The 26,885-nt window shown below is 36.0% G+C and overlaps 1 protein-coding gene and 1 pseudogene across 1 annotated transcript in view; one reads left to right on the top strand and one right to left on the bottom strand.

The window, feature by feature from the left end:
• The window catches only part of YME1L1 (YME1 like 1 ATPase), a 39,432-nt gene extending 13,602 nt beyond the window's left edge, over nt 1-25,830 (top strand). The window contains exons 5-19 of the mRNA XM_059056682.2: nt 2,114-2,223; nt 3,566-3,716; nt 4,124-4,207; nt 5,316-5,398; nt 7,571-7,661; nt 8,392-8,544; nt 11,501-11,633; nt 12,345-12,407; nt 13,745-13,857; nt 14,715-14,870; nt 15,863-16,014; nt 17,021-17,147; nt 17,242-17,315; nt 18,180-18,266; nt 19,671-25,830. Of these exons, the coding sequence (XP_058912665.1) occupies nt 2,114-2,223; nt 3,566-3,716; nt 4,124-4,207; nt 5,316-5,398; nt 7,571-7,661; nt 8,392-8,544; nt 11,501-11,633; nt 12,345-12,407; nt 13,745-13,857; nt 14,715-14,870; nt 15,863-16,014; nt 17,021-17,147; nt 17,242-17,315; nt 18,180-18,266; nt 19,671-19,814 (1,721 nt within the window). The 3' untranslated portion in view covers nt 19,815-25,830. The remainder of the gene's footprint in view (nt 1-2,113; nt 2,224-3,565; nt 3,717-4,123; nt 4,208-5,315; nt 5,399-7,570; nt 7,662-8,391; nt 8,545-11,500; nt 11,634-12,344; nt 12,408-13,744; nt 13,858-14,714; nt 14,871-15,862; nt 16,015-17,020; nt 17,148-17,241; nt 17,316-18,179; nt 18,267-19,670) is intronic.
• LOC131752395 (synaptophysin-like protein 1 pseudogene) lies at nt 10,396-11,156 on the bottom strand (annotated as a pseudogene).
• Nucleotides 25,831-26,885: the final 1,055 nt, after the last annotated feature.

Below are 26,885 nucleotides of genomic sequence, written 5' to 3'. Positions count from 1 at the left end.
TCTTTCGAATATAATCTCTTTGCCCCAAAGGCACTAGGCTTAGATGGTTTTATGGCTGTATTCTGTTTTCCAATGTCAGGAGTCTTCCTGTTATTTAAAACTTTTTTAATAAAGAAAAAGATAGACTAGGCTTCCCTGTTTATTCCATGAGATTACTGATACTAAAATATTAGAACAAAAAAGAATACAATAGATTAATTTCACTTAATATAGATATAGAAATCCTAAGTAAAGTCTAAAAAAGCACATATAGAAATATCCTAAAATTTATGATTAAGGAATACAAGAATGATTTAACATTAGGAAGTATGTTAATTTATCATGTTAATTGATTAGACAAGAAAAGGATTATTATTTGTGTATGATAAAAAGGCATGTGATATATCCTAATTATTATGCTTCCTAAAAACTTGTAGAATACTTTTAAAATTTCTGAAGTGTATCTGTTAGGTTCTCATTAATATGAGAAACAGGATATCTAGTATCCTGTTTTTGTTCAGTGATTTGGAGATCCTGAAATAGCTGATTAAAAAGAAAAAGGAAGTTTTATATAAGTTAAAAGGGGCAAAATTATAATTAGGTGATACGATTGTTTACCAGAAAATTCAATAAAATCAACTGAAAGGCTGCTGTGGTGCCGTAGAAGATAAATGCATAAAAATCAATAGCTTTTTCTTTTTTATCCTAGCAATAGCTTTTATTTACAGTTTGTTCAAAATCCATTAAATCTTGTATACTGACAAGAAATATGCAACATAATATATATATATATACACACACACAGATGTATATATGTATGCATATGAAACCTGACTGAAGGAAATAAAAGAAGAGCTGAGTAAAATAAAGGGAGAGAGTACTGTAGTCCTTTCTAGAAGAACTTAGTGTTCTAACATTATCAATTTGCACCCAGATTTTCAGTGCAACTCCAATCAAAACTCAAAACATTGGTTAGGAAAATAAAGAAGTTGATTTTAAACTTGGGCATAAAAAGGGAATCAGATTATTTTCTTACACCTTTAAAAAGTTCCAAAGAACTGAAAACAAGTAGAAGTATTAGATGAAGTCAGTAAACTGCCTTTAAAATCTTAGTGTGAGGATGAGACTCTTTCATCAATGCACAGTGAAGAAAACACTAAAGATTAAAAGACACGGCTTCATTAACCTTACAAATTACTGTATCAATTAAAAGACAAAGACATTAAAATAAATGTTTGAAATATACATGACTAAAAGTATATATAACATCCCTATTCTGCAAATGAAAATGGAAAAATATGAAAGGTCATGAGTGCTCAGTTCACTAAAGAAATAAAAATAATCAATAAAAATTAAAAATGTTTTCAGAAATTTTCCTCACTTCTAATCTGAAATGCAAATTGAAACAAAATGTTACTTTCTGCCCATCAGACTTTGTACAAATTAAAAAGATTTTTATTTATATTCAGTACTGCAAAGGATATGAAGGAAAGGACACTCATATTCATTGGTGGGTGTATAAATTCTCGACAGCATCCTTTTGGAGGACAGTCTCTTAGTGTTAAACAATTCAAGTCTCACAGTGTCACTTTTAGGAATGTAGTCTGTGTGGTGAACGATAACATGTACTAGATTTTTAACTGCAGCATTATTTTTAGCAATAAAAACTAGGAAACAGCTAATGCCCATAGTAGGGAAGTAGTTGAGTAAATTGCCATATCCTGATAAATGGGAAAACTGTAAACAGCCATTAAACTGAATGCACTGTCTGATCTGTTCTGAAAAATGTCCATGATAAATTGTTAAGGGAAAGAAGACAATTGCAAAAAGTTATGTACTATTTTTATAGAAAGAGCATGTTTTAATACATAGAAGTATAGTGATGGAATTGTTCAATTGGTTACTTCTGGAACACTTCAGCACACTTGTAATTAAAGTCATAAAATGGATTGAATCTGTACATCAACTTTACTTTTTCTTGGTAATTTTAAAATGTAAAAACAACAACAAAGAACTGTGTTAAAAAAATAAGATAATAACTAGTATGTACTGGAATAGTGTCAGAGTTTTGATTCTTATGCACTTTCCTTGTAAAAATTTAAAATGAGAAGTAATTGTGATACTGTTTATTCAGTTTTTGTACAGTCTCGGGGTTTTAAAACTTTAAAATCAAGGACACGACGTCTACAGTCCACTTCCGAAAGATTAGCAGAAACACAACATACAGCACCATCATTCGTGAAGGTAATTAGACCTTTTATGCTGTTGTTTGAAAAAGCAGTAATTTTCAAGTTATTAAAAAGAACCTTCCATATCTGATTTCTACTGCAGACTAATAGATTTCCTTCCATCTTTCCACTTAGGATAAAGGATTACTATCCTGTGTAATCAGTATAGCTAGAACTCTCCTGGGTGCCAAGCTTATCTTTCCATTAGCCTATTAGACATCTTCCTCTGTTGTTTTTTTTCCCTGTCAGTCTACACCTGCTTATGTATCCTTGGATAAGTAGCATCCACCCAAGCTAGAAACCTGCTGGACAGCTATGATCTGTCCATCTTCTCTCACCTCCCACATCCATTAATCACTAAAATCCTATTGATCCAGCCTCTTAAGTATTTATTTCTTAAATCTGTCTTCATCCCCAGTTCCACTGCATAGATTGACCATAGTTATTTCTTGCCTAGATTCCTCTCATAAACACTAATTTAGTCTCCTTGCCTTTAGTTTTGCTACCTTTAGCCCAGCCTCCAGACTGCAGTCCACCAGACGGTCTGAACTGTGTCAGTGTAATGGTTGTATTCCTCTGCTTTATTGTCAGACTTCTGCCATGGTACATATGGCATTTCATCATTTGGCATGCTGCCTACCATTTTTGTGTTCTCATCTTTCAGTGTGCCCCCTCCTCTCCTCCTACCCTCCTCATCTCTTGGTTTTTTAAAGTCCTGTCAGACAAGATTGTTTATAGCTCTTGAGCACTAAAGGCTGCTGTTTCATGGCTCTGTCAAATTATTCATGCTCTGTGTTCCCATGGTTTAGCTATGCCATTCTCTGTAAGGCCTTTGCTGACTTCTTAGGTAGCATTTGTTTTACCACCATACCTAGTACCTCTAACATAGTATCAAAATGACTTCAAAAACTTAGTTATTTGTGTATCTCTGCCCAATAGACTGAAAACATTCAGATGGCTGGTTATTTATCTTTACATCTTCAGAACTTATACAGGACCAAGTATATAAAAGGTGTTCAGTAAACATTTAATAAATGAATGAGGTTTTTCCTCCAGCAGAAATAAAGGAATGTGAGCTATTCTAAGCCATTAGAACCCTAAGTCAACATGTGACCTGTTAACTGTTTTCAGTATAATTAGTGGTCTTATGTAGAGAGTTTCTCTATATCAATTGATGCAAGCATAGGGTCCAGTGTTAGTTTCCTAGCCATTGATTATTTATTGTCGAGTCTTAATTCTTCACATTGACAATAAAAATTTTTAGAATTTTAATGAATTTTTTTATGAGTGGTTGTTATATTTTGGGGGAGTATTATCTGTATAGTCAGCTGATACTGATGTGTTGTTTGTGTATTTAGGGGTTTCTTTTGCGGGACAGAGGATCAGACATTGAGAGTTTGGACAAACTCATGAAAACCAAAAACATACCTGAAGCTCACCAAGATGCATTTAAAACTGGTTTTGCAGAGGGTTTTCTGAAAGCTCAAGCACTGACACAAAAAACCAATGGTGAGTTGATTTGACAGCATCCATATTTAGGGAAGAATATCTGAAAGAAAGTTATAGTCCTGCCTTTAAGTGATTATAATAACTTTTCTAACAATTTTCCAACATTTTATTGGTTATATTTCATTATATTTGTATCTTAAGCTGTGGTGTAGAAGTGGGAATATCTGCTGGCACTTTTCACTTTCTGAAGTGAGAAGCCAAAGTCAGCGATAGAAGCATGAGTGGCTTCATGAAGTTTTTGGTAACAGGTGCTGAAAGGCAATCATGGAGATGATGCAAAACATGCCAGGCTCCAATATTGCATGTGGTGAAATGTGATTACCATCAGTAACGTAATATTTGCATTTCATTGAGCTGTCATTTCTCATTGATATAATTTGATTTAAGGCTTTTTCTTTTTTCTCCAGATTCTCTAAGAAGAACTCGCCTGATTGTCTTTATTCTGCTGGTAGTTGGCATTTATGGACTCTTAAAAAACCCATTTTTATCTGGTAGAGGCTCTTTATATTTATCTGACTTCTTTTTGTCTTTTATATACTCATTTCTTTTTCATAGTTAGTCTATCTAAGACTTAGAGATAAGAAAACATTAATGTTTATAGTTCCAGGGTCTAGGTCTTTCATTCCTAAGTCAAGACTTCTCAGATTGAGTCACTTTAAGATTATTTTTTGCATTGAAATTAAAGTTCCAAGGATTATGTTAGAATGGAAATGTTAGATCTACTTCTGGTAGTGGTTAGTTTCCCAGATTTTTAGAAAATGATACCTATCCAATAATAAAATTTTAAAAACATGTAGAAGAATTTTATAATAGCAATACAAAGTATAATAGTCATCAATTTCAAAGACAATAATTGAATTTCATAAAAATTAACTTAATATGGAAAATTACGTTAAATAGAGTCGCAGATTTTCTCAGTTTGCAAGTGTAAAATGAAGTAATAATGTCATGTTTAAGCGGTTCCAATTGCTTTTTCAACTATCATTCAGGTTTTACCCCGTGTTTTCTCCTTTCTTTATGATGGATTACCTTGAGAGAAAAAAACTGATTTACAATTAAGAACATTAGTTGACCTGTGTAAGGAATCATTCCCAGAACTTGCATGTAGCCCGTTATTTTAAGAGTTGTTAGTGGCATCAAACCTGAGATGAGGTTTTAACATCTAGGAATAGCCTTTTTATATCTAGATCTGCCTTCTCTTGTCTCCTTTTTTTCAGGAAAAAAACCAATATAGGGATGATAGGTGATATCAGCAGGGTGGTGGAGGGGTGGGATGAGCCCTGATGATTATTCCTTTGTGTTTCTTAATTATGTACAATGGAGTTTGAGGACCATTGGTTTAAATTTTTATTATTTGATATAAGAAGAGGAAAATTCTTAGTTTTAATTGGAAAGGCAAAGATGTCATTTTATTATGAATCATTTATTCCTTGAACACCATCTCAAAATCCAGAAGACCTAATATCTACTCCTCACACTGATTAAATATATGTGAACTTAGATATTTAATTTTTCTGGGCTTTCTTGCATCTGAAAAATAAGGTAGTTAGAATTTTATGAATCTATCAAATATGTAAACATTTGCTTTTGTCCCTTTAGTCCGCTTCCGGACAACAACGGGGCTTGATTCTGCTGTAGATCCTGTGCAGATGAAAAATGTTACCTTTGAACATGTTAAAGGAGTAAGTTAAAAAGTTAACCTGATCTCCTCAAACATTATCTTAATTGTATTTTATTATTCTAGAGGTTGAAATAATAGAAAATATATATATTAGTCTCTGCCCCATGTTCCTGGCACAGGGGTCCTAAAACCCTTGAAATTTCCGAGGTGCAAAGAGCACCAGGAGCATCTTTTGTTTTACTGTTTGGTCTTTGACCCCAGTTCCTGACACAGGGCTTCTGAGTCCCTCAGAATTTCCTGGGTGATAGTGTCCTTTGTTCTTTTTTATTTTCCCCCTTGGCCACATTGCACGCAGCTTGCCGGATCTTAGTTTCCCAACCAGGGATTGAACCCCCCGGGCCCATGGCAGTGAAAACTTGAAGTCCTAACCACTGGACCACCAGGGAATTCCTGCAGTGTCTTTTGTTCCAATGAGGTGGCTCTGGGTGGGCACCTGGATGGGGCTGGTCACCAGAAGGACCCAGCCATGATTAGGGTCTTAGAACTTTCACCTCCACTCTGTTCTCCAGAGAGGGGAGAGGGGCTGGAAAGGGAGTTAATAATTGATCATGCCTATGTGAGGAAACTCCCATAAAAATCCCAACAGGTCTGGGTTCAGGGAGCTTTCAGTTGGTGAACGCGTGGAGGCGTGAGGAAAGTAGCGTTTTCAAAGAGGATGTGGAGGGGCCTGTGCCTCTTCCTATGTCCCTTGCCCTACCTGTCTCTTCCTTCTGGCTGTTCTGAGTTATATCCTTTCATAATAAACCAGTAGTCTGGCACTTAAACTGGTTTCCTGAGTTCTCTGAGCTGCTCTAGCAAATTAATCAGACACAAGGAGTGGTTGTGGGAACCTCCAATTTATAGCCAATTGGTAGAAGCACAGAGACAACCTAGACTTGGGATTGGCATCTGAGGTGTGTGTGGTGCTAAGTCTTGTGGAACTTTGGCCCAAAGATGTGTTTCATGCTCACCCCTTCCCAGGTACTTTCTTTTGAACACTGCCCAATGTACTTGAGCTTTGTCACTGAGAGTTGTTTAGAGTTGTGTAATGTGAGGTTGCCGGTTGGCTGCAAATATGTTATTACGGCAGTGTAATTTAAAATAAATAAATATGTGAAGGTACACATGCAGAGGCATTTTTTTTTTTTTTTTTTTTTTTTTTTTTTTTTTTTTTTTGCTACAGAGGCATTTTTAATTTACATTGGTAGCCAACACTTTTAAATTGAAGTTTCACCCACAAAAAGATTTCCGGGTTGTTTGTTCATTTGTTTTTTGAACATTGGAGTCTGGAGCGCTAGGCCTGTATTCTTTGGCAGAGCCACGATGTGGTTGTCTTTAAAGGGACTGTTGCTTTCCAGTTCGGTGCATTGCCGCCACTATTGTTTTACATCTGGCCTTCTGCACTCATTGATTGATACCGTTTTGCCACTAGGAATTTGCATTTGTGACTTCTGGTTATATGCTGACTAGGAAAATGGCGCACCATTTCTGATAGGCAGCTTTCTTAATCTTATATCAGAGTTTTAGAGTTGAACCAGTATTCTGATTGCCATTTTTGTTAGCCAGATTGGGTTTTATTTTCGCTAGGGATCTCAATTCTGCAATATTTTATATTTTGGAGATTAAGTCTTTAAATTTTTTTTTACCACAGCCATTTATAAAACAATATTAGTACACTATAGCTTAATTTTTGTCACTGTCCCTTGGTATTTGTCAGGAACTAAATCGTTTATAATCTAGTAGTAGTTCCTTGTAATGAAAATGATCTCATAACTAATCACAAATTAACGTTATAACTTAAACACAGACTCTTTTATCATTGATATATACTAAGTCCACATAATTTGCCCTTGGAGCTTATAACCAGGTCCAAAAAAGTTTTGGATTTGAAACTTACTAGGTGACTCTTTATATTAAATGCCACTGACAACATTTAGCGAGAATTTTGAATATAACAGTTCTTTTTAACCAAAGGAAGCAGTTAAAAAGGGTTTTTGTTGGGATATATAAGGAGACTTCATATAACTGGCATTGAGGGTCGGGAGAAAACTCTTTGAGTATTTCTAAAGGGGCCTTTTTGTATACTTTCACTGAAACAAAAAGGCAAGTTAATTTAATCTGCAGTTAAATTTATGATATTCAAAGAGGGTAGCTTGGTAATATAATAATTATTTGGTAAATTGTATCACTTTAGGTGGAGGAAGCTAAACAAGAATTACAAGAAGTTGTTGAATTCTTGAAAAATCCACAAAAATTTACTGTTCTTGGAGGTAAACTTCCAAAAGGTAAGATATCTTCCCTTTCACATAACTTGACAAAATACTGTAATATGTCACTAATTTAACTTTTATCAGATTTGACTGATCAAAGTTTAATTCTTAATTTGCTATTTTACAAATAAGTGCTCATTCTGAACATACTGTTCTGTAATCTTTTTTTTTTTTTGGTAATTTAAAATTTTGTTATAATTTCAAACTTTAAGTAAATTGCAACAATAAATAGTACAAAGAACTCCCTCCATACTTTTAACTCATGAGACTCAAAATTTTTTTAACATTTTGTTCTATTTGCTCATTCCTTTCTTTACATAACATGTATTTTTTAAACCATTTGCAAGTAAATTATAGATGTCATGCTCCTTTGCCCTAAATACCTCATTGTGTATTTCCTAAAAATTCTCGATATTCTCTTTACACCACTTCAGTACAGTTATTAAAATCAAGAAATTTAACATAGATCCAAAACTATTATCGAATTCAAAGTCATATTCAAATTTCAGCATTTGTCCCAATATGTAAACAGTATTTAAATGATATAGGAGAATTAGTTAAGGAGCAGATCCTGAAGTGAATCATTAGTAGAGACAAATACCTTTTGTCTATGTTTCAAAATATTGGTCATTGATGTGCCTTCAACTGCAAAGCTATATAAATTAATAATTATTTGTTATAAGTTCATGTCTGGCTTTGTTTCTGATTTTTAATTTGAACCATTCTTGTTTATTTTTTCTTTTAGGAATTCTTTTAGTTGGACCACCAGGGACAGGAAAGACACTTCTTGCCCGAGCTGTGGCCGGAGAAGCTGATGTTCCTTTTTATTATGCTTCTGGATCAGAATTCGATGAGATGTTTGTGGGTGTGGGAGCCAGCCGTATAAGAAATCTTTTTAGTAGGTTTTAATGTATCTTTCATACAGTACTAATTTCTCTTAACTTTAGGGGAAGAGGGTTTCTTACCCTTTCTTTGCTACCTGTTTCTGATTGATATAGTTGGCTGAAATAACCATTGTAGGATTCTGGTTTCAGATAACTTAGTGTGTGAGCTAAAATAGAACTGTACTTTTTTTCCCCAATTAGTCGGAAGAGCTAGTGGAAGTGCTAGATTACTGGGTGAGGCTGGGGGCTACTGAAAAGCTGGGTTTTTGTTTGTTTTGTTTTGGGGGTTGTTGGGGTGTGTTTTGTTTTCACCTTATTTATCAATTCTATTTGTTTTTCTTTTAACTTCTTTATTAAGCTGGTTGCATAAAAGATATACATTCTCATATTGACAAGTCTTGTCATGAACAAAAGCAACAGAAATAAGGCAATAGTAAGATGTGCTTTACATATAAACAATCATGCAGTAGTAGGAAATCTGGCCCTGTACAACAAAAATATTAGGTAGCAAAATGTGAATAAGCCCTGTATTCAGAAGATACCCAAATGTGTGAGCAAAGACAGCACACCCATAATAGAACCCACTTAGGTTCCTTGTTTATTACGTGTAATTCCTTAATTATACATTTGTGAAATAAGAATAAACATTAAGAAACATGAGATCCAAATTGCATTCATTTTCACAATATCAATACTAAACTCAAAATAGCAACTTCATTGAATATAAATATTAAATGTTTCTAAAGTAAAAGGCAATCTTAATTTTTTATAACCCTATGAATAGAGTCTGCAAAAAAAGGTAGATTATTTTACTGTACTTATGAGGAGACTAGGCCTCAGCCTGCACTGAAGGAGTATGGGCAACAAAGGACAGCGAGCAAACATCACGAGGAGTAATGCCCGTACATATCAAAGCATCTCGGTGAACCACGTTCTACTTACATAGCCGATCTATTAAATAACCAGCATAATGGAAGCTGACACCTCATGCAAGAGAGTTACTAAATTAACTATATATCTATTAGAAATTTCTAAACCCCACTCCCAAAACAATTTTAGTACACCTATCAAGTACTGTAGGTCATTTAGAAAAACAGAAATAAAACACACAGCCTTTGTATTAAAAATTTTCATAACCTATAAACAATATTCAGATATAAACTGTGAACTGAATGTTTTTCTAAATATGATTTATGTAATCAAGACTTTCTTAAACGAAGACAGGTCTTAGGAATATGATCTGAACAAACTTAGAGTACTGTATATTCCAATAGAGATTTTCTTCCTATTATGATATAACAATATAACTCTTTTCTGAGTGAAGATATATGTTAAGGCTTAAGGTGTAAACACTTTGGAAGGCAAACAACTTAGTGAAGAAATTACTGTTCATTTAAAAATGTGTATCATCTCATAATAGGCCCCAGAATTTTCAAATTCACATGTGAGAATACATTTACATCTTAAATTTCTAGGAAAGGCACAAGCTTTATGTAAAAAAAAAGCAAAATTTTAAACCCACCAATTTATTGAAAAAGCCGTTACTTTTATTAGAAACAAAAAATGCTGCTCAAGATGTTGGCAACAGGGCTTCCCTGGTGGCGCAGTGGTTGAGAATCCGCCTGCCGATGCAGGGGACACGGGTTCGTGCCCCGGTCCGGGAAGATCCCACATGCCGCGGAGTGGCTGGGCCCGTGAGCCATGGCCACTGAGCCTGCGCGTCCGGAGCCTGTGCTCCGCATACGGGAAAGGCCACAACAGTGAGAGGCCCGCGTACCGCAAAAAAAAAAAAAAAAAAGATGTTGGCAACAAGTCATACTATAGACATCTGTTTCAAACAGTGTACTTCTCTCTTCAATTATAAATTATATTCCACTTGGAGGAGGAATACCTCCTTGACCATGGGAAGTAGAAGTATTTGAGGGACTGTGTAAGCTGGTCTCCTTGTACACAAACCATGCATTTCCTCCCCAAAGTATCATATTCAGAAAGCCAAAGATCACAGATACATTTATGGATCCCATACTAGTCACAGAGCCAAAATGACATATCACTCCTTGTTGATTACAAGGCAGAAGTTCCTGGGCAATATTGTGACCAGTAGCTGTTTTAATATCTGTAAGAGCTTTAGCCCAGGCTGAAGTGCTCACCAGCCACAAAAAAAGTGGCAACAAGAGTAACAAAGTCAACCATGGGAAGTTTTCGACTATCACGATACAGGTTCGTGTAACCAACATAGAGCAACGATGCAGTACAGGAAGACAAAGACTGCAAAAGTAACATAGAATTGTGCAGAAGAAGAGTAATCTCTGATAAGGACATGATTTTTCCAATCTATATCACACATATTTACACCTTGAGGTGCCTGAAACGATGCTTCATTCAACCTGAATTGATAACCCAAAGAAGCTGTAATCGTTTTATTGTCAGAAACTTTAGGATGACAAGCCACTTGAATTTCTGTTTTGCCCTTAAAACCTCCACAGGTGGCAAAAGCAAAGATAGAAGCAATCCACTCGAGGACCCTGATGAAGCCGAGCGGCTCCTTGAGCGGGTTGAGGTTGAGCTGGAAGGAGGACATCCTCTGAGGGAAGGAGGGAAAGAGAGTCAGGACAGTGGGGTGGAGGAGGAGGGAGACCGAAGAGACAGAGCTGCCCAGCCGTGAGAAAGGGCAAGCAGGGCGGGCCTATCAATTCTTTAGTATGTATTTTAAAAAGTATTTGCCTCAAATCTGATTGTATATGGTTTGTACAGCTAGGAAGAATGAATACTCAATGGTATAATTTTTTTTTTCTTCTGAGGCTAGTGTTCTTAAATCAGTTAAGAAGGACCTCCTTTTATGTATTTTCTCCCTACTGAATGTCTTTTTTTGGCTTTTTAACTATCTTACAAGTTGTGAAATATTTATGCAATTTTATTTTAAAAGTTTTGATTTTATTAAACTTATTTGAATCTTTTCTGTCTTCTTAGGGGAAGCAAAAGCAAATGCCCCGTGTGTTATATTTATTGATGAATTAGATTCTGTTGGTGGGAAGCGAATTGAATCTCCAATGCATCCATATTCACGGCAGACCATAAATCAACTTCTTGCTGAAATGGATGGGTAATTGATTCTTCCTCTGTCTTTAGAATTTGGTGATATATTTGGTAGCATACCAGAGATAGGAAAAATTTTATGTTTATAGGCAACAGAGTAGTCCCTCGTGCAAGAAGTAAAGACAAGCTATTTTGACTATTGTATAGTTTATGCTAATGGGATCATTGATAATTGTTATATCAACTTCTCTTAAATTAAAAAATAGATTTTTCATTTACTGTAGCATGACAGGAGAGCACTGATTCCAGCTGAGAGTAGTAGTCTCTTTGGAGATGTAAAGGGAGAATACCCTGATCCCTGCACTGTTTGTGACTAGCTTTGAGTGTTGCTGTAGATCAAAAAAATGTTTCTTAAAGTCAGATAAGACATTCTGGAAGTCTAGGAGCAAATAATTTGAATTGGTAAACTTGAAAATAAATTTTTCAAAAATTAGTCGGGGACTCAAGCTTTTTGTGTCAGGTCATCTCTTCCTAACTAGAAAAATTATTATGAAGGTACGTAACCACAGATGATTTGGTGATTTATTATTAACAGTTTTATTGAAGTGCACTGGCATTTTAAAAAACAATTAGAGATGCCTTATCATTTTGGGCATTAAAAAGATCAATCCCTTTTCTTTGCTGTTAGTAAGATTAATGATAAACAGTTTTGCATAGAACATTTCTACATGTGTGCTGTTTTAATTTTCAATGAAAAGGTACTTTTTTTTTTAAATAGTTTTAAACCCAATGAAGGAGTTATCATCATAGGAGCCACCAACTTCCCAGAGGCATTAGATAAGTAAGTATTAAAATTTTTGTGTGGCTTCCCTGGTGGCGCAGTGGTTGAGAGTCCGCCTGCTGATGCAGGCAACATGGGTTTGTGCCCCGGCCCGGGAAGATCCCACATGCCGCGGAGCAGCTGGGCCCGTGAGCCATGGCCGCTGAGCCTGCACGTCCAGAGCCTGTGCTCCGCAACGGGAGAGGCCACAACATTGAGAGGCCCGCGTACAGCAAAAAAAAAAAAAATGTGTGATATATTCTAGAATAGTGATGAACTTTAAAAACATTCTGCTAAGTGAAGGAAACCCATCACAAAACATCACATATTATATGATTGCTTTTATATGAAATGTCTAGAATAAGCAGATCCATAGCAACAGAAAGTAATTTAGTGGTTGCCAGAGGTTAGGGAAAATGGGGAATAACTGCCAGTAGATTTGGGGTTTCTTTCAGCTGGAGGAGAGGGGGAGGGGGTAAAAGTCCTCTAAAATTAGATTGTGGTGATGGTTGGGCAACTCTGAATATATTAAAAACCACTGGGTTACACTACCAAATGTAAAATAGATAACTAGTGGGAAGCAGCTGCATACCACAGGGAGATCAGCTTGGTGCTTTGTAACCACCTAGAGGGGTGGGATAGGGAGGGTGGGAGGGAGGCACAAGAGGGAGGGGATATTGGGATATATGTATATGTATAACTGATTCACTTTGTTATACAGCAGAAAATAACACAACATTGTAAAGCAAATTATACTCCAATAATGATGTTAAAAAGAAAACAACACTGGGTTTTCAACTTCAAATTCTATGATATGAAAATTGTATCTCAGTAAAGCTGCTAAAAGAATCTTCTCACAACTTAAACATCACAAAGCTTTTGGGTGGGGGGTGGAGAGGATTTTTAGAATAAAATCTACTACAGTTTAAAATTTTTATTGATTTTATTATATAGAAGTTACTCATACTTTCATTTTATCTAATAGTTGGTTCTTGCGTAAGACTCTAGTTTAACATTTTGTACTTAATAGCAGTAAAATGGATGTGTAGCTCTCATAATAGATTGCTGTAGAATTTTTTGTTCCTTGACTGGCTGACTTGCATATCTTTGTCTCTGAAGGGTTGTATGCTATCTAGATGCACACATTTATCTATATGAACCTTTGTTCTGCCTTCCGGTTATTGAAACTGTTATTTGAGCCACGTTTTATAAGGAACCAATCTGAATATTTATGTTCAAAATAAATATTGGTTGCCGTTGTCTTTCCATCTTCTCTTTACGATGTCAGTCCTGTTTAACTTGACCTTCAGCACAGTCAGCTTATTAATTTATATTTTCTTTTTGTATTCTCCCTTTAGCGCCTTAATACGTCCTGGTCGTTTTGACATGCAGGTTACAGTTCCAAGGCCAGATGTAAAAGGTCGAACAGAAATCTTGAAGTGGTATCTCAATAAAATAAAGTTTGATCAGTGTAAGTCTAATTCAATGATACAGACATTAGCTCCATAAAATGGTAATATATCAATCTACCCTGTTTGTGGTCCTTACTCAGGATGTCTTAAAAGACAAATTCCTTTAAATGTCTATTTTTCTCTCCTCTTGTTTATCCATAAAGTCCGTTTCTCAATTAATGTGTATCCAGAGATTCTGTCATTTTGAATCCCAATTCTAAAGAAAGTTTTCTTTTGAGTACTTAGATAATACTTGATGAATCTATGTATAAATGTTTCTTTAGATGAATGTAAAATATAAAATAACATAAAAAGCACTTGTATATTATGAGCATAGTACCTCATGATATAGTCACTTTGGGACAAAAGAGGGGAAGCAAACTATAAAACAAAACACATGGAAATATTATGGAACCACCTGAGTAATAAAAGCAGCTATTAAAGCTGCAGTATTTTCAAAGATATCTGAATCACTTCATAAAACCAATTATGTTTCCGATAATAAGGGGGGCTTTTATGTCCAAAGTTATTTCAAGATGAAATTCTGAAAACAAAATATTGTCTACGAATGTGCTTTTTCTGTTTGTGGTTAGGCCATAATTAAAGGTTTGTAAATCGTTATCTAGCAACTACCTTTCTTTGTTTATCACAAAGTTATTTAAATATAAGAACTTTTGTGATTTGTCCCAATGACAATTTTAATGGTGTGTTTAATAGCAGTTTTGGCTTTTTCCCCTTAGAATTTAGTGAAGTAAGCTTTTGTAAAATTACAGTTCATGATGGCTATCTTCTTTTTTCTTTTGCAATGTGAGTTCTTTATGAAGAGCTTTTTATTAGCTCTTCTGAAATTTTAATACTGTGTCCTGTCTGCATATAGCTGTTGATCCAGAAATCATAGCTCGAGGTACTGTTGGCTTTTCTGGAGCAGAGTTGGAGAATCTTGTGAACCAAGCTGCTTTAAAGGCAGCTGTTGATGGAAAAGAAATGGTTACCATGAAGGAACTAGAGTTTTCCAAAGATAAAATCCTAATGGGTAGGTTTTCTTTTTTTCTTCTTTTTTTCCCCTGTCTTATACTGTTCATTATGTTAGAGAAAAAATTCTTCTTTTTTAAATCGCCACTTGGTAATTTTTGGTTTGGTGGTACTTCACTCTTTTTTTAATTTTTTTAAATTTATTGGCTGCATTGGGTCTTCGTTGGTGCATGCGGGCTTTCTCTAGTTGCAGCGAGCGGGAGCTACTCTTCATTGCGTTGCACGGGCTTCTCATTGCGGTGGCTTCTCTTTTGTGGAACATGGGCTCTAGGTGCGTGGGCTTCAGTAGTTGTGGCTCACAGGCTCTAGAACTCAGGCTCAGTAGCTGTGGCGCACGGGCTTAGTTGCTCCGCGGCATGTGGAGTCTTCCTGGACCAGAGCTCGAACCCGTGTCCCCTGCATTGGCAGGCGGATTCTTAACCACTGCACCACCAGGGAAGTCCAAGAAAAAACTCTTAATTTTGAGAGAAAGTTTATAAAAAAGAAAGGTATAGAAACATGCAAAGATATACTCTAACAGAGCAACACAGTTTGGCCTCTTACAGAATATATTATAACTTAAATTACACTCTTTGGGGGGTATGAGTGCCCATGTCTTTCCTCTTGTCTGATATTGCTGATAAAAGAATAGTTAATTTTACTCTTTTTCAGTATTTAACTTTTATTTTAAATCTTGAATTGCCTTCAAAACAGGTTAGTTATGATATTCCTGTTAAATTAGAAGTTTATTTTCTAGAAATAGAATTAAGCTTTTCCTTTTGATATAAGGATTAAGATGATAGTTTTTACAGTTTGGTTTTCAGTTGACAAATTATGGTTTACATGTGTTGTAGAGTAGAGTCTACTCATTTTTTAAACTTTCACATTTTTAAAATATTTATTAATGATATTAAATCATATTACTCTAAGAATGACTTTGAAGCAAAGGAGCTTCATTCATTTAAATATACCTTCCTAATGGAGTATTTTACTTAAGTAAATTTTTATTCTTAGGGCCTGAGCGTAGAAGTGTGGAAATTGATAACAAAAACAAAACGATCACAGCGTATCATGAATCTGGTCATGCTATTATTGCATATTACACTAAAGATGCAATGCCTATCAATAAAGCTACAATCATGCCGCGAGGGCCAACACTTGGACATGTGAGTATCTTTAGTTTTTCTTTTCTTTCAAATAGTGCTCCCCAGGAGCTTATGTAGGAAATTGCTGATGAAAACATTTCAAAAGAAAATTCAGCTACTTCCTCGGTGTGTTGATACGTTCTTCTTTAACTTCCTCAACTGTCTTGAAATCAGACATACTTGTGAAATTTATCTGCTAATAAAGCATATCCTTAATATTTCAGATAATATATTTACATTATGAAATGTAATTCAGGAATGACAGCAAAATATAATTCTTAAATATGTTACTCTTTTCCCCTAAAAAGAAATTATGTATCATAGTGACTGGTTCAATAGTTTTTCTAAGTTTTTTCTCATTGAGTACGAGTTTCATTTTCATATCTTTCTAATTATAGACGTTTTATTTTTTATTTTTTTAAAATTTTATTTTTGGCTACGTTGGGTCTTCTTTGCTGCATGCGGCTTTCTCTAGTTGAAGCGAGAGGGGGCTGCTCTTCATTGCGGTGTGTGGGCTTCTCATTGCAGTGGCTTCTCTTGTTGCAGAGCACAGGCTCTAGGCGCGCGGGCTTCAGTAGTTGTGGTACATGGACTCAGTGGTTGTGTCTTGCAGGCTCTAGAGCGCAGGCCCAGTAGTTGTGGCGCACAGGCTGAGTTGCTCCGTGGCATGTGGGATCTTCCCAGACCAGGGCTCGAACCCTGTCCCCTGCATTGGCAGGCAGATTCTTAACCACTGCACTTCCGGGGACATCCCTATAGACGTTTTAAACATTTTTGTGTAACGAGGGACAAACTGTTGTATTACAGCATTAACTACTTATTATTTATAAACTGCACTTTTGCTTTCCTCATTTTATACATAGCTGGTTTGGTCATCAATCACCATGACCATTTCTATTAAATGCCGCTGAGCTTTCAGCATCATGGTATTAAGTAAGGTCATGAGAGAAAAATGATAATTCAGGTTATTAATGTAAGTGTTTCAAAACTGTGTCTGAATTTTTTTCTTCATTTTTCAATTGTCTAGGTGTCCCTGTTGCCTGAGAATGATCGATGGAACGAAACTAGAGCTCAGCTTCTTGCTCAGATGGATGTCAGTATGGGGGGAAGAGTGGCAGAGGAACTTATATTTGGAGCTGATCATATTACAACAGGTTGGCTGTAAAGAATAGCTTTGGTTCAAATTGTGTTTGTTGGTTTAAAGATTTTTTTTTTAACTTGAGTTTTATGTATATTTTAAAATTTTAGGTGCTTCCAGTGATTTTGATAATGCAACCAAAATAGCAAAGCGGATGGTCACCAAATTTGGAATGAGTGAAAAGGTAATGGCTAATTTTAATCCTTCCTCATGTATCAAATGTTGATGTGCCAAGTGTCTCTTTGTTAGATAGGGTTCTCATTATAAATTGATAGATTTTCCCATCTCATTCCAAATGGATTTAACAAAGCTTACTCTAAACTAAATGTCATTTTCTGAGAAATGTAACATACTCTTTCCATTCCAGCTGCTCAAACAGTAAGAGTTATTACTTCATGAATTAACCAAATGATAATATAAATTCTTTAGCTTTTTAAATTCATATGACATCAAAGACCTACTTGTTGAGCTTGCTTTACTTTGCCCTTTCCACATATTTCACGTTCCTACATTATCACTGTGGCTCCATAAAGCAATTCTAATACTCTGTGAATTGTGGATTTCTGGACCTAGAATAGCTGCTAAGGTTTTCTAAGAAGGTACTCAGAACTATACTTAGGATTTAAAATTTTCTCTCTTGCTCACACTTTTTAGTATTATAATTTCAGAAGAATAATGAAGTTTTTTTTGCCCTCAAGGGCTTTTTTTTTTTTTTTTTTTTTGCGATACGCGGGCCTCTCACTGTTGCGGCCTCTCCCGTTGCGGAGCACAGGCTCCAGACGCACAGGCTCAGCGGCCATGGCTCACGGGCCCAGCCGCTCCGCGGCATGTGGGATCTTCCCGGACGGGGCACGAACCCTTGTCCCCTGCATCTGCAGGCGGACTCTCAACCACTGCACCACCAGGGAAGCTCAAGGGCATTTTTATATTGTATTTTTTCCTTGCCCCCATGATATTTATTTTCTCATGTATAGGATAGTACTTCCTCTGTTACATACATTAGTGTTGGAGGTTTTTCTGTTGGATTTCTTTCTTTTCATTATTTTAGCTTGGAGTTATGACCTACAGTGATACAGGGAAACTGAGTCCAGAAACTCAATCTGCTATTGAACAGGAAATCAGAATCCTTCTGAGGGTAATGATCTTTTTTTTAATGTTTATTTATCTATTTAGTCAAAACGTGGCTAAATATTTGGGTGCTTGCAAAAAAACTAAAGTTCCTGTTTTATAAAGTTAATAGGTGCACCGTTGCTGCCGTGATTAAATATGTCATAGACTGGATCTTTGACATAGACTGGAACCCCTGATCATAGACTGGATCTTTATTTTATTCTGGCCATAGGCTAAGAACTATATATATATATATAATTTTTAAAATAAATTTATTTTATTTTTGGCTGCGTTGGGTCTTTGTTGCTGCATGTGGGCTTTCTCTAGTTGCAACGAGCAGGGGCTGCTCTTCATTGCGGTGGCTTCTTTTGTTGCTGAGCCCGGGCTCTAAGGCGTGGGCTTCAGTGGTTGTGGTGCCGGGGGTTCAGTGGTTGTGGTGCATGGGCTTAGTTGTTCCATGACATGTGGGATCTTCCCGGACCAGGGATTGAACTCGTGTCCCCTACATTGGCAGGCGGATTCTTAACCACTGTGCCACTAGGGAAGCCCAGAACAATTTACATTGTGATTTAAATATTCAGTTCTACTTTAGCTGATATATTTCTAATATTTTATGTATTTTCTTTAATGTGATTATTTTACTTGGACATCGTTATGTTCAAAATGTCTAGTAATTGTATTGTGTTTATATGACCTATGCTTCTTGGTGTTGGTAAATTCATTTTTACATTTTCCACCCAATTTTATAAGGACAAAAATATAATTTGCTAGTAAAATATTGGCATAAACATTGTACAGGCAAATATGACACTGCCAAAAATGAACTGTTATTATTGCTATTATTCATAAGCTGATAAACTTAATTCAGACTCACCTTTGGAACAAGAGTTGAAGGATTTAAGTGAAGAGTTCAAGGTGGGTTGCAAATCAAATGTATGGAAGTCAGGGATCACCTTTAATGATACTGTATTACAGTATTGAGAGGTGAGTGTGTTACCAAGTAAAAGAATGGAAATTATATCTTTTCTGGCCATTCTAGATTGAGTAAATTGGTGAAATCTCAAGAGGCAAAAGGAGCAAACTCCCTTTCCTTTCAGCATGCATATTGAAAAGAGAAATAGATTTCTATGTTCACAGACCTTATTTAGAAAGCAGATGAGTACAATGTATACTTTTATTTCTTAAGTAGCTTTTTGTTTAAGTAGTCCTCAGTTATCTCCATGATAGATTTTGAGGTTAAAAGTATAACATTTGAAAGTATGAAAGAGTTATCTTTAGGGAACCAAGCTTTTAAATGCTTTTATTTTTTATAAATAGAAGTCAATTGATTTTATAGTTTTTTTTAGGGTACATAAAGGCTTTTTATCTCATTTAGGGTTTTTGCTTCTCTTAAGGTTTCTGCCTCTTACATATCTGCTTTGTATTTCAGGATTCGTATGAGCGAGCAAAACATATCTTGAAGACTCATGCAAAAGAGCACAAGAATCTAGCAGAAGCTTTATTGACCTATGAGACTTTGGATGCCAAAGAGATTCAGATTGTTCTTGAGGGGAAGAAATTGGATGTGAGATGATAGCTCTTGATGCACTGTTGGTTTTATTGCAAGACCATAAGTAGCACTGCAGTAGTCGTATTTTGCAACACTTTTCTCCCATTCTTGGTATCTCACTCAAGGGTATGAAACACTTTGTCAGTCTTTTTGTCACATTTATCTAATTTTGATTATTCTCATGATGGACACCTACTGCAAATAGCAATTTATTAAAGAAAATAAAGAACTATCAGGATTGAAAACAGCTTGTTTGAGAAATGTCAATCAGTTATGAAGTTGAAAATAAGTAATGATTTTATGGTTGGTTACAGTGCTAGATGTGAATAGAAATTGTGCCTTTAGCTCTTGGGAAGTATTTTTACTTAGGAAAATAAAATTCTTGAAGGATTGTCTTTATTTCTAGATAGTACCACTATCTTTGATAAAGAAATGATGCTATTTGGCTATTGGTAAATCATATTTCTACATACATCAGTGGAAACTTCATTAAGATGCACTTAATTATGATCTAGATTGACCATATATAACGTGTTTTTTAAAAAAATCTAAGAGTAGAGAATTGTGAACCTACAGATACAATCGGAATTTAAATGATTATTATAAACTTTTTAAAATGCACCTTGCATTTTCATGGTCTTTTTTTTTTTTTTAACATTACTGTCACTCTGAAAATGAAGTTTATTTCAGAGCAGCAGTATTTTGTTAAATAAACAAGTAACACACCTCAAATTATGAATAACTATGTAATTATGCTTTGCATTAAAACCAAAATAAAACCAAAAACCCAGTCCCGTTCAGAGTGAACTTTTGAATTATGCTGTTAGAAATGGAAAGTTGTGTTTATTTTTCAGTCAGATTTTTTAAGTATGAATGTGTTGTTATAGGATTTACAGATGACTTTATTTAACTCAGTAGAAAAATTATTTTAGAGCACATTGTATTGGTTTTACAACCATATTATATTCTTGAAGTGATTTTATTAAAATTACCTACAGTTTTCCAGTAACTTTTAAGCTGTATATGGTCTTCGTTGAGGTTGGTAGAGGGAGCTTGCTACATGATATTCTTGCCCTTTTATTTGGGTAATTTAAAATTTTGATGTACTTTCAAACTTAGAGAAACATCACCAGAATAATACAAGGAATTCCCATATACCCTTGATTCAGATATACCAGTTATTTTCATTTGCCCGTTTTTTATTGCCCCTGCTTCCTTTCTCCCTTTCTCTTCTCTTCCCTCCCTTCCTCCTTCCCTCCCCTTCTCTCTGTTTATATATATATGAGTATACATGTCTTTGCGTGGACACATGTTTTCATTTGTCTTGGTAGACTTCTAGAAATTGCTGTGTGATGTGATGAGTTTCTGTTTAACTTTTTAAGAACCTGATGAACTGTTTTGAAAGTAACTGTATAATTTTATGTTCCAACTACCAGTGTATGAAGGTTCCCGTTTCTCCATATCTTGTACAGTGTTTCTTATAGTCTTGTCTTTCTGACAAAGCCAATCTAGTGGGTATGAAGTAGAATCTCATTGTGGATTTAATTTACATTTCCCTATGACTAGTGATTTTGAACATCCTCTGCTAGGCTTTTGGTCATTTGTATATCGTCTTTGGAGAAACGTCTGTTGAAATCCTCCCTCCCCTCTTTGGGTTGTTGTCTTCTGTGTTGTAAGAGATCATATATTCTAAAGACAAGTCCTTTATCATATGGATCTTGTTTTTTTTTTTAATCCAGTCTGAAAATCTCTGTTGAGTAGGGTGTTTAGTTCATTCATATTTAATATTTATGTAGTTGCTTTAACATCTGCCATTTGCTATTTTCTGTTTTTCTCATATCTAAAGAGATTCCTGTGTTCCTCTTCTTTTTTTTTTGGCTGCACAGCATGGCTTGTGGGATCTTAGTTCCCCAACAGGAATTGAACCCGGGCCCTTGGCAGTGAGAGCACAGAGTCCTAACCACTGGACTAACAGGAAATTCCCTGTTCCTCCTATTGTGAGTTATGTCTTAGCAGTTGCTCTAGGGATGACAATATGCATTTATCACTCTTAATCACAGGCTCCTTCAAAATAATACAAGTTTAATTCTGTCAAAATGTAGTAAATTTGTTCAGTATATCTCCTTTTCTTTGTGCTATTGTTGTCATGTTACATCTGTACGTGTTACAACAACTTAATACAGTGATTAACTACTGGTTTATATAATCTTAAGTCCTCTGCCTTTATCTGGGGATGTCTTTATTTTGCCTTTGTTTTTTAAGGATATTTTTGCTGGATATAGAATACATGATTAACAGCTTATTCTTTACTCACTTTGAATGTGTCATCCCACAGCCTTTGACTTCCATTATTTTTGGTGAAAAGTCAGCTGTTAATGGTAATTTTGGTCTCCTTTTCTGATAGGTTGTTTTTCACTTGCTGCTTTCAAGAATTTTTTCTTAGCCTTGTCTTTTAACAGTTTGACTATGATGTGTATAAGTGTGGATATCCTTGAGTTTTTCCTACTTGGGATTCGTTGAACTTCTTGGATCTGTAGATTAATGTTTTTCATCAGATTTGAGATGTTTTTGGCAATTATTTCTTCAAATTATTTATTTGCCGTTTTTCTCTTCTTCTGGGATTCTCCTTTCACATGTGTTGGTGTACTTGATATTGATCTGATCTCTGAGGCTTTGTTCACTTTTTTCATTGCTTTTCTCCCTCTCCTCTTCAGATTGAATACTTTCTGCTGATTCAGCTTCAAGTTCACTGATTCTTTCTTCTTCTTTCAACTGAATTTTTCATTTCAGATATTGTATTTTTCAGCTCAAAGTTTATATCTGGTTCTTTCATATACCTTGTATCTCTTTACTGAAGTTTCTTCATGCATTGCATCATTTTCATCATAGCTCTCATTAATTCTTTAAACATGAATTCCATTAGTTCTTTGAACATGTTCATAATAGCTGCTTTTAAGTCTTTGCTCATTCTAACATCTGGAGATACTCAGTTTCTATTGAATGCTTTTCTTCCTCAGTAAGGGTATACTTTCTGTCTCCATGGCAGTGTGCAGTCACCGATGTCTTTACTCATTTTTTAAAATAATAAATCTTGCTTCCTAAGCATTGCTGCTGGATTGCATAGCTTAGCATATAACCAAAGACTGGACAGAGGTTGTGTTCAAACCCCATCAGTCAGGCCTCCACTCTGCCAATGGATCTGTGTGGGCTGGCAAGTACATTCAGTGTTCAGGTCATTTTCAAGTCTGCCCTGGTCTGTGCTTTCTGATGGGCTTTTTTGCTTCTCCCGTGTGCATATGTGCGGGCTTTAGCAACCATGGGTATGTGGGTGGCCTGAACCAGCTTCAGTTTCCGCTTTGCATGCCTGTACATCTGGAGTATATAGAGTGCTTATCAAACCCAGATGGCTGTCTTACCTCCTAGAACTTCCAGTGAAATCCCTAGCCACTCTGTTGTTTGCCCCAAACAGCACTACAACCTCACTGAGCCTTGTTTTCTTACCACTGAGCTTCCAGGTTAACTTACAATGCATATCAAATGAGTCCCCTCTGGCAGTGACAACAAGCCTTGTTCCCTGGGTCTGCTGTTGCCCTGGCTGAACTACTGCACCTGTAGACCTGGCCCAGGATGTGGCAGCACAGGAATCCCACAGGCTCACAGGTTCTTGCCCTAACTGGGTTTCATGAATAAGCACTTCTTAGTTTGTTGTAGATCTTCAGTTAATTTCCATAGTGCTGAAATGGTTGTTTTATTAAACAGTTTATCCAGATTTATAGCTGCATTTTTAAAAATGGAGATGATTTATCAACCTCCTCCCCCATCATGCCAAAAGTGTATTTCCCCAGCTTATTCTGAATCACATTTCAACCAAATCAGTTGAATAAGAATGGACTTTGAGAGGACTTGTAAACTTTTTAAAGCTGTCCATTGAAAGCTACCACAATGCCAGGGTTTTACAAGTAACCTATACCTATTAAATAGATTACTTGTTGTAATTGATACATGTTTTATTTTTAGATATTCTTTGTTCATATTCATTTTAAAGTAAATATGGAGTTACTACAATCTGGCTAGTTATAAGCATTTTTCTTAATGTAAGTATGTAATATTTTAATAAAATATGTTGGAATGTAGACTTGATCTTTGAACTGAAAAAATAACACCTAGTCATGGACATAAAATTTGGAGAGCTGATACATTTGAACTGAGGATTTTATTTCTATGCAGATTCTCCCCTGCCCCCATTCTGTCACATGAATCCCTATTCTTTTGGGCAAGAATGTGATTCCCCGACACACACCCCTCCCCACCTTTTAAAACAGAAACTTAATTTAGTTATGTATCAATGCTTCATATGGGAATATAATGGGTGGCTAATCCATTATGAATTTGAGGATGTATTTCATGAAAAAAAGAAATTACAGAGCTGCCAAAGAGAGAAGGTGAGAGGGAGAGAGGTCGTAAAACCTAGTTTGGGGAACTCGATATGAATCTAATCTGCAGTTCTGGAGCAGGTATGTAACTCATACCCAGGGAACCTGGAATCTGAAGGAACTGGTAGGTTACTTTGGCTCAGGACAGGAGAAGAACTGCTAACGTGTTGAGACTGTTCTGCACTCTCAGCATTTGCTTTGACAAAGACTGTTTGAGTGCTTATCGAGGACCAGATGTTAGTCAAGCGTGAAAGAGAGAGAGTGAGCCATGGTAGTGGATCCATGTTGGATACTGCACAAAAGGGCCACTTAGAGGCGTGAACAGGCCTCAGAACAGGATAGTCCAAAGTGGGGCTCTGGATTCCTTAAGAGCTAAGAAGAAAGAATGGATTACATTCACTTAAGGGAGTTAAGGGAGTTAAGGGAGTTACAGGTGAGAACAGCTGTGGGCACAGAAATGTCCCAGAGAGAAAGAGTCAGCTTTAAAACAATTGCCAGATCCAGACTGCTCAAAACCATCTCACATAAGAACTCTACTGTCCCCTGCAGTTTTGAACCTGGCAGCATGGGAAACCATAATTAGCCAGCTGAAGGAGGAAGGATGGGATGAGGCAGGAAAGAAGGGGACCATGCCTGGTTTCCACCCCTACTGCAGGTGGTCTGCCTGTAGCATGGCCTAGCTGATTAACTCTGACTTGGCATTTTTATAGTTCTATATAGTTATGTGGGGCTGGACGTTCTTTTTCAGTGCTTTGTGAGTTAAAGCAACTCTGGACTTCTTATTACTTGAGAGTAAGTGTTTTCAACCTGGGTTGGGAGAAGGGCCTCTGAATATTTAAAAGGGTAGTGGGAGATGAAGTTGCCTTCTAATTATATCAGTCAAAAATAGTGGTTACTTATATTAACAGGGTTTTTTCTTTTTGTTCTTTTTGGGGGGTGGTACGCGGGCCTCTCACTGCTGTGGCCTCTCCTGTTGCGGAGCACAGGCTCCGGACGCACAGGCTCAGCAGCCATGGCTCACGGGCCCAGCCGCTCTGCGGCATGTGGGATCCTCCCAGACCGGGGCACGAACCTGTGTCCCCTGCATCAGCAGGCGGATTCTCAACCACTGCGCCACCAGGGAAGCCCTAACAGATTTTTGTTTGAACACTTTTCTGGGTGATATAATTCTATTCATAAGATTTTTCAAAATTGAAATATTTGTGTAATTTCCATCATAATCATGTATGGGATATGTGTGTGAGTAACTATTTTAACAAAGCTAATGTCTTGGTATTTTTTTAAATTTGTATTGAAATATAGTTAATTTACAGTGTTATATTTCAAGTGTACAGCAAAGTGATTCAGTTATACAAATATGTCTCTATATATTCTTTTCCAGATTCCTTTCCATTATAGGTTATTACAAGATATTGAGTATAGTTCCCTGTGCTATACAGTAGGTCCTTGTTTATCTGTTTTATACATAGTATTATGTATATGTTAATCCCAAACTCCTAATTTATCTCCCACCACTGCCCCCCTGCTATACCCTTTGGTAACCATAAATTTGTTTTCTATGTTTGTGAGTCTATTTCTGCTTCATAAATAAAATAAGTTCATTTGTATCTTTTTTTTTTAGATTCCACATATAAATGATATGATGTCTTTCTCTGACTTGACTTCACTTAATATAATAATCTCTAGGTCCATCCATGTTGCTGCAAATGGCATTATTTCATTCTTTTTTATGGCTGAGTAATATTCCATTGTATATGTATACTACATCTTCTTTATCCATTCACCTGTCAGTGGACATTTATCGAAAAGATACATGCACCCCAGTGTTCATAGCAGCACTATTTGCAATATCCAAAACAACATGGAAGCAACATAAATGTCTTGGTATTTTTTATATGATTTTATTTCCTCCTCCCCCTTATATGATATTTTATTATACTATATTATGGTTCAGTATTCTTTCCCCTTAAAATTCCTATGTAATTTAGTCATGTTATATTTCCATAATCATTATCAGTTTAATACTTTTAATATTGAAATAGCTAATCTAGGGATTTAGTAGAATGATCTATTGTTAAAATGGGGACAAGAGAAACTGCTTTTAGTTGATGACAGCTCTTATTTCCCCCTTTATTCTGTTGATAACATTTTTATGATTATGTTAAAATTCAGGAATTTTATGGGATCTTATTTTGTGGGATCTTATTCTTTGCTCTCCATTTTATATTGGTAAACTCTAAGGTTATATATCCTTGGTCCTTTTAGCTTCTCTCTGTATTTTTGTATCATCTGTATGCTGATGACTTCTTAGTCTTTCTCTACAGCCCTTTTCCATTTAGGCTACATGTCCAACTGTTTTTCTCCATAGCATTTGATTTGTATGTTCATAAGAAGCTGTTCTTGGGGACTTCCCTGGTGGTCCAGTGGTTAGGACTCCGCACTCCCAATGCAGGGGGCGCAGGTTCAAACCCTGGTCCGGGAACTAAGATCCTGCATGCCACATGGTGCGGCCAAAAGAAAAAGAAGAAGAAGAAGAAAAAAAGCTGTTCTCTAATTTATTTCTGTGTCTTCCGTTTCCCACCTGGTGTTGAGTTCTAGGAAGAAATCTTGGAACACTTGTATCTCTAAGACTAAATGGAATGCTTTATAGGTAGACAGCTAA

Source organism: Kogia breviceps, chromosome 3, assembly GCF_026419965.1.
Source record: "Kogia breviceps isolate mKogBre1 chromosome 3, mKogBre1 haplotype 1, whole genome shotgun sequence".
Taxonomy (NCBI): Eukaryota; Metazoa; Chordata; class Mammalia; order Artiodactyla; family Physeteridae; genus Kogia; species Kogia breviceps.
The sequence above is the reverse complement of the archived record's forward strand: the minus strand, read 5'-3'. Positions and strand labels throughout refer to the sequence as shown.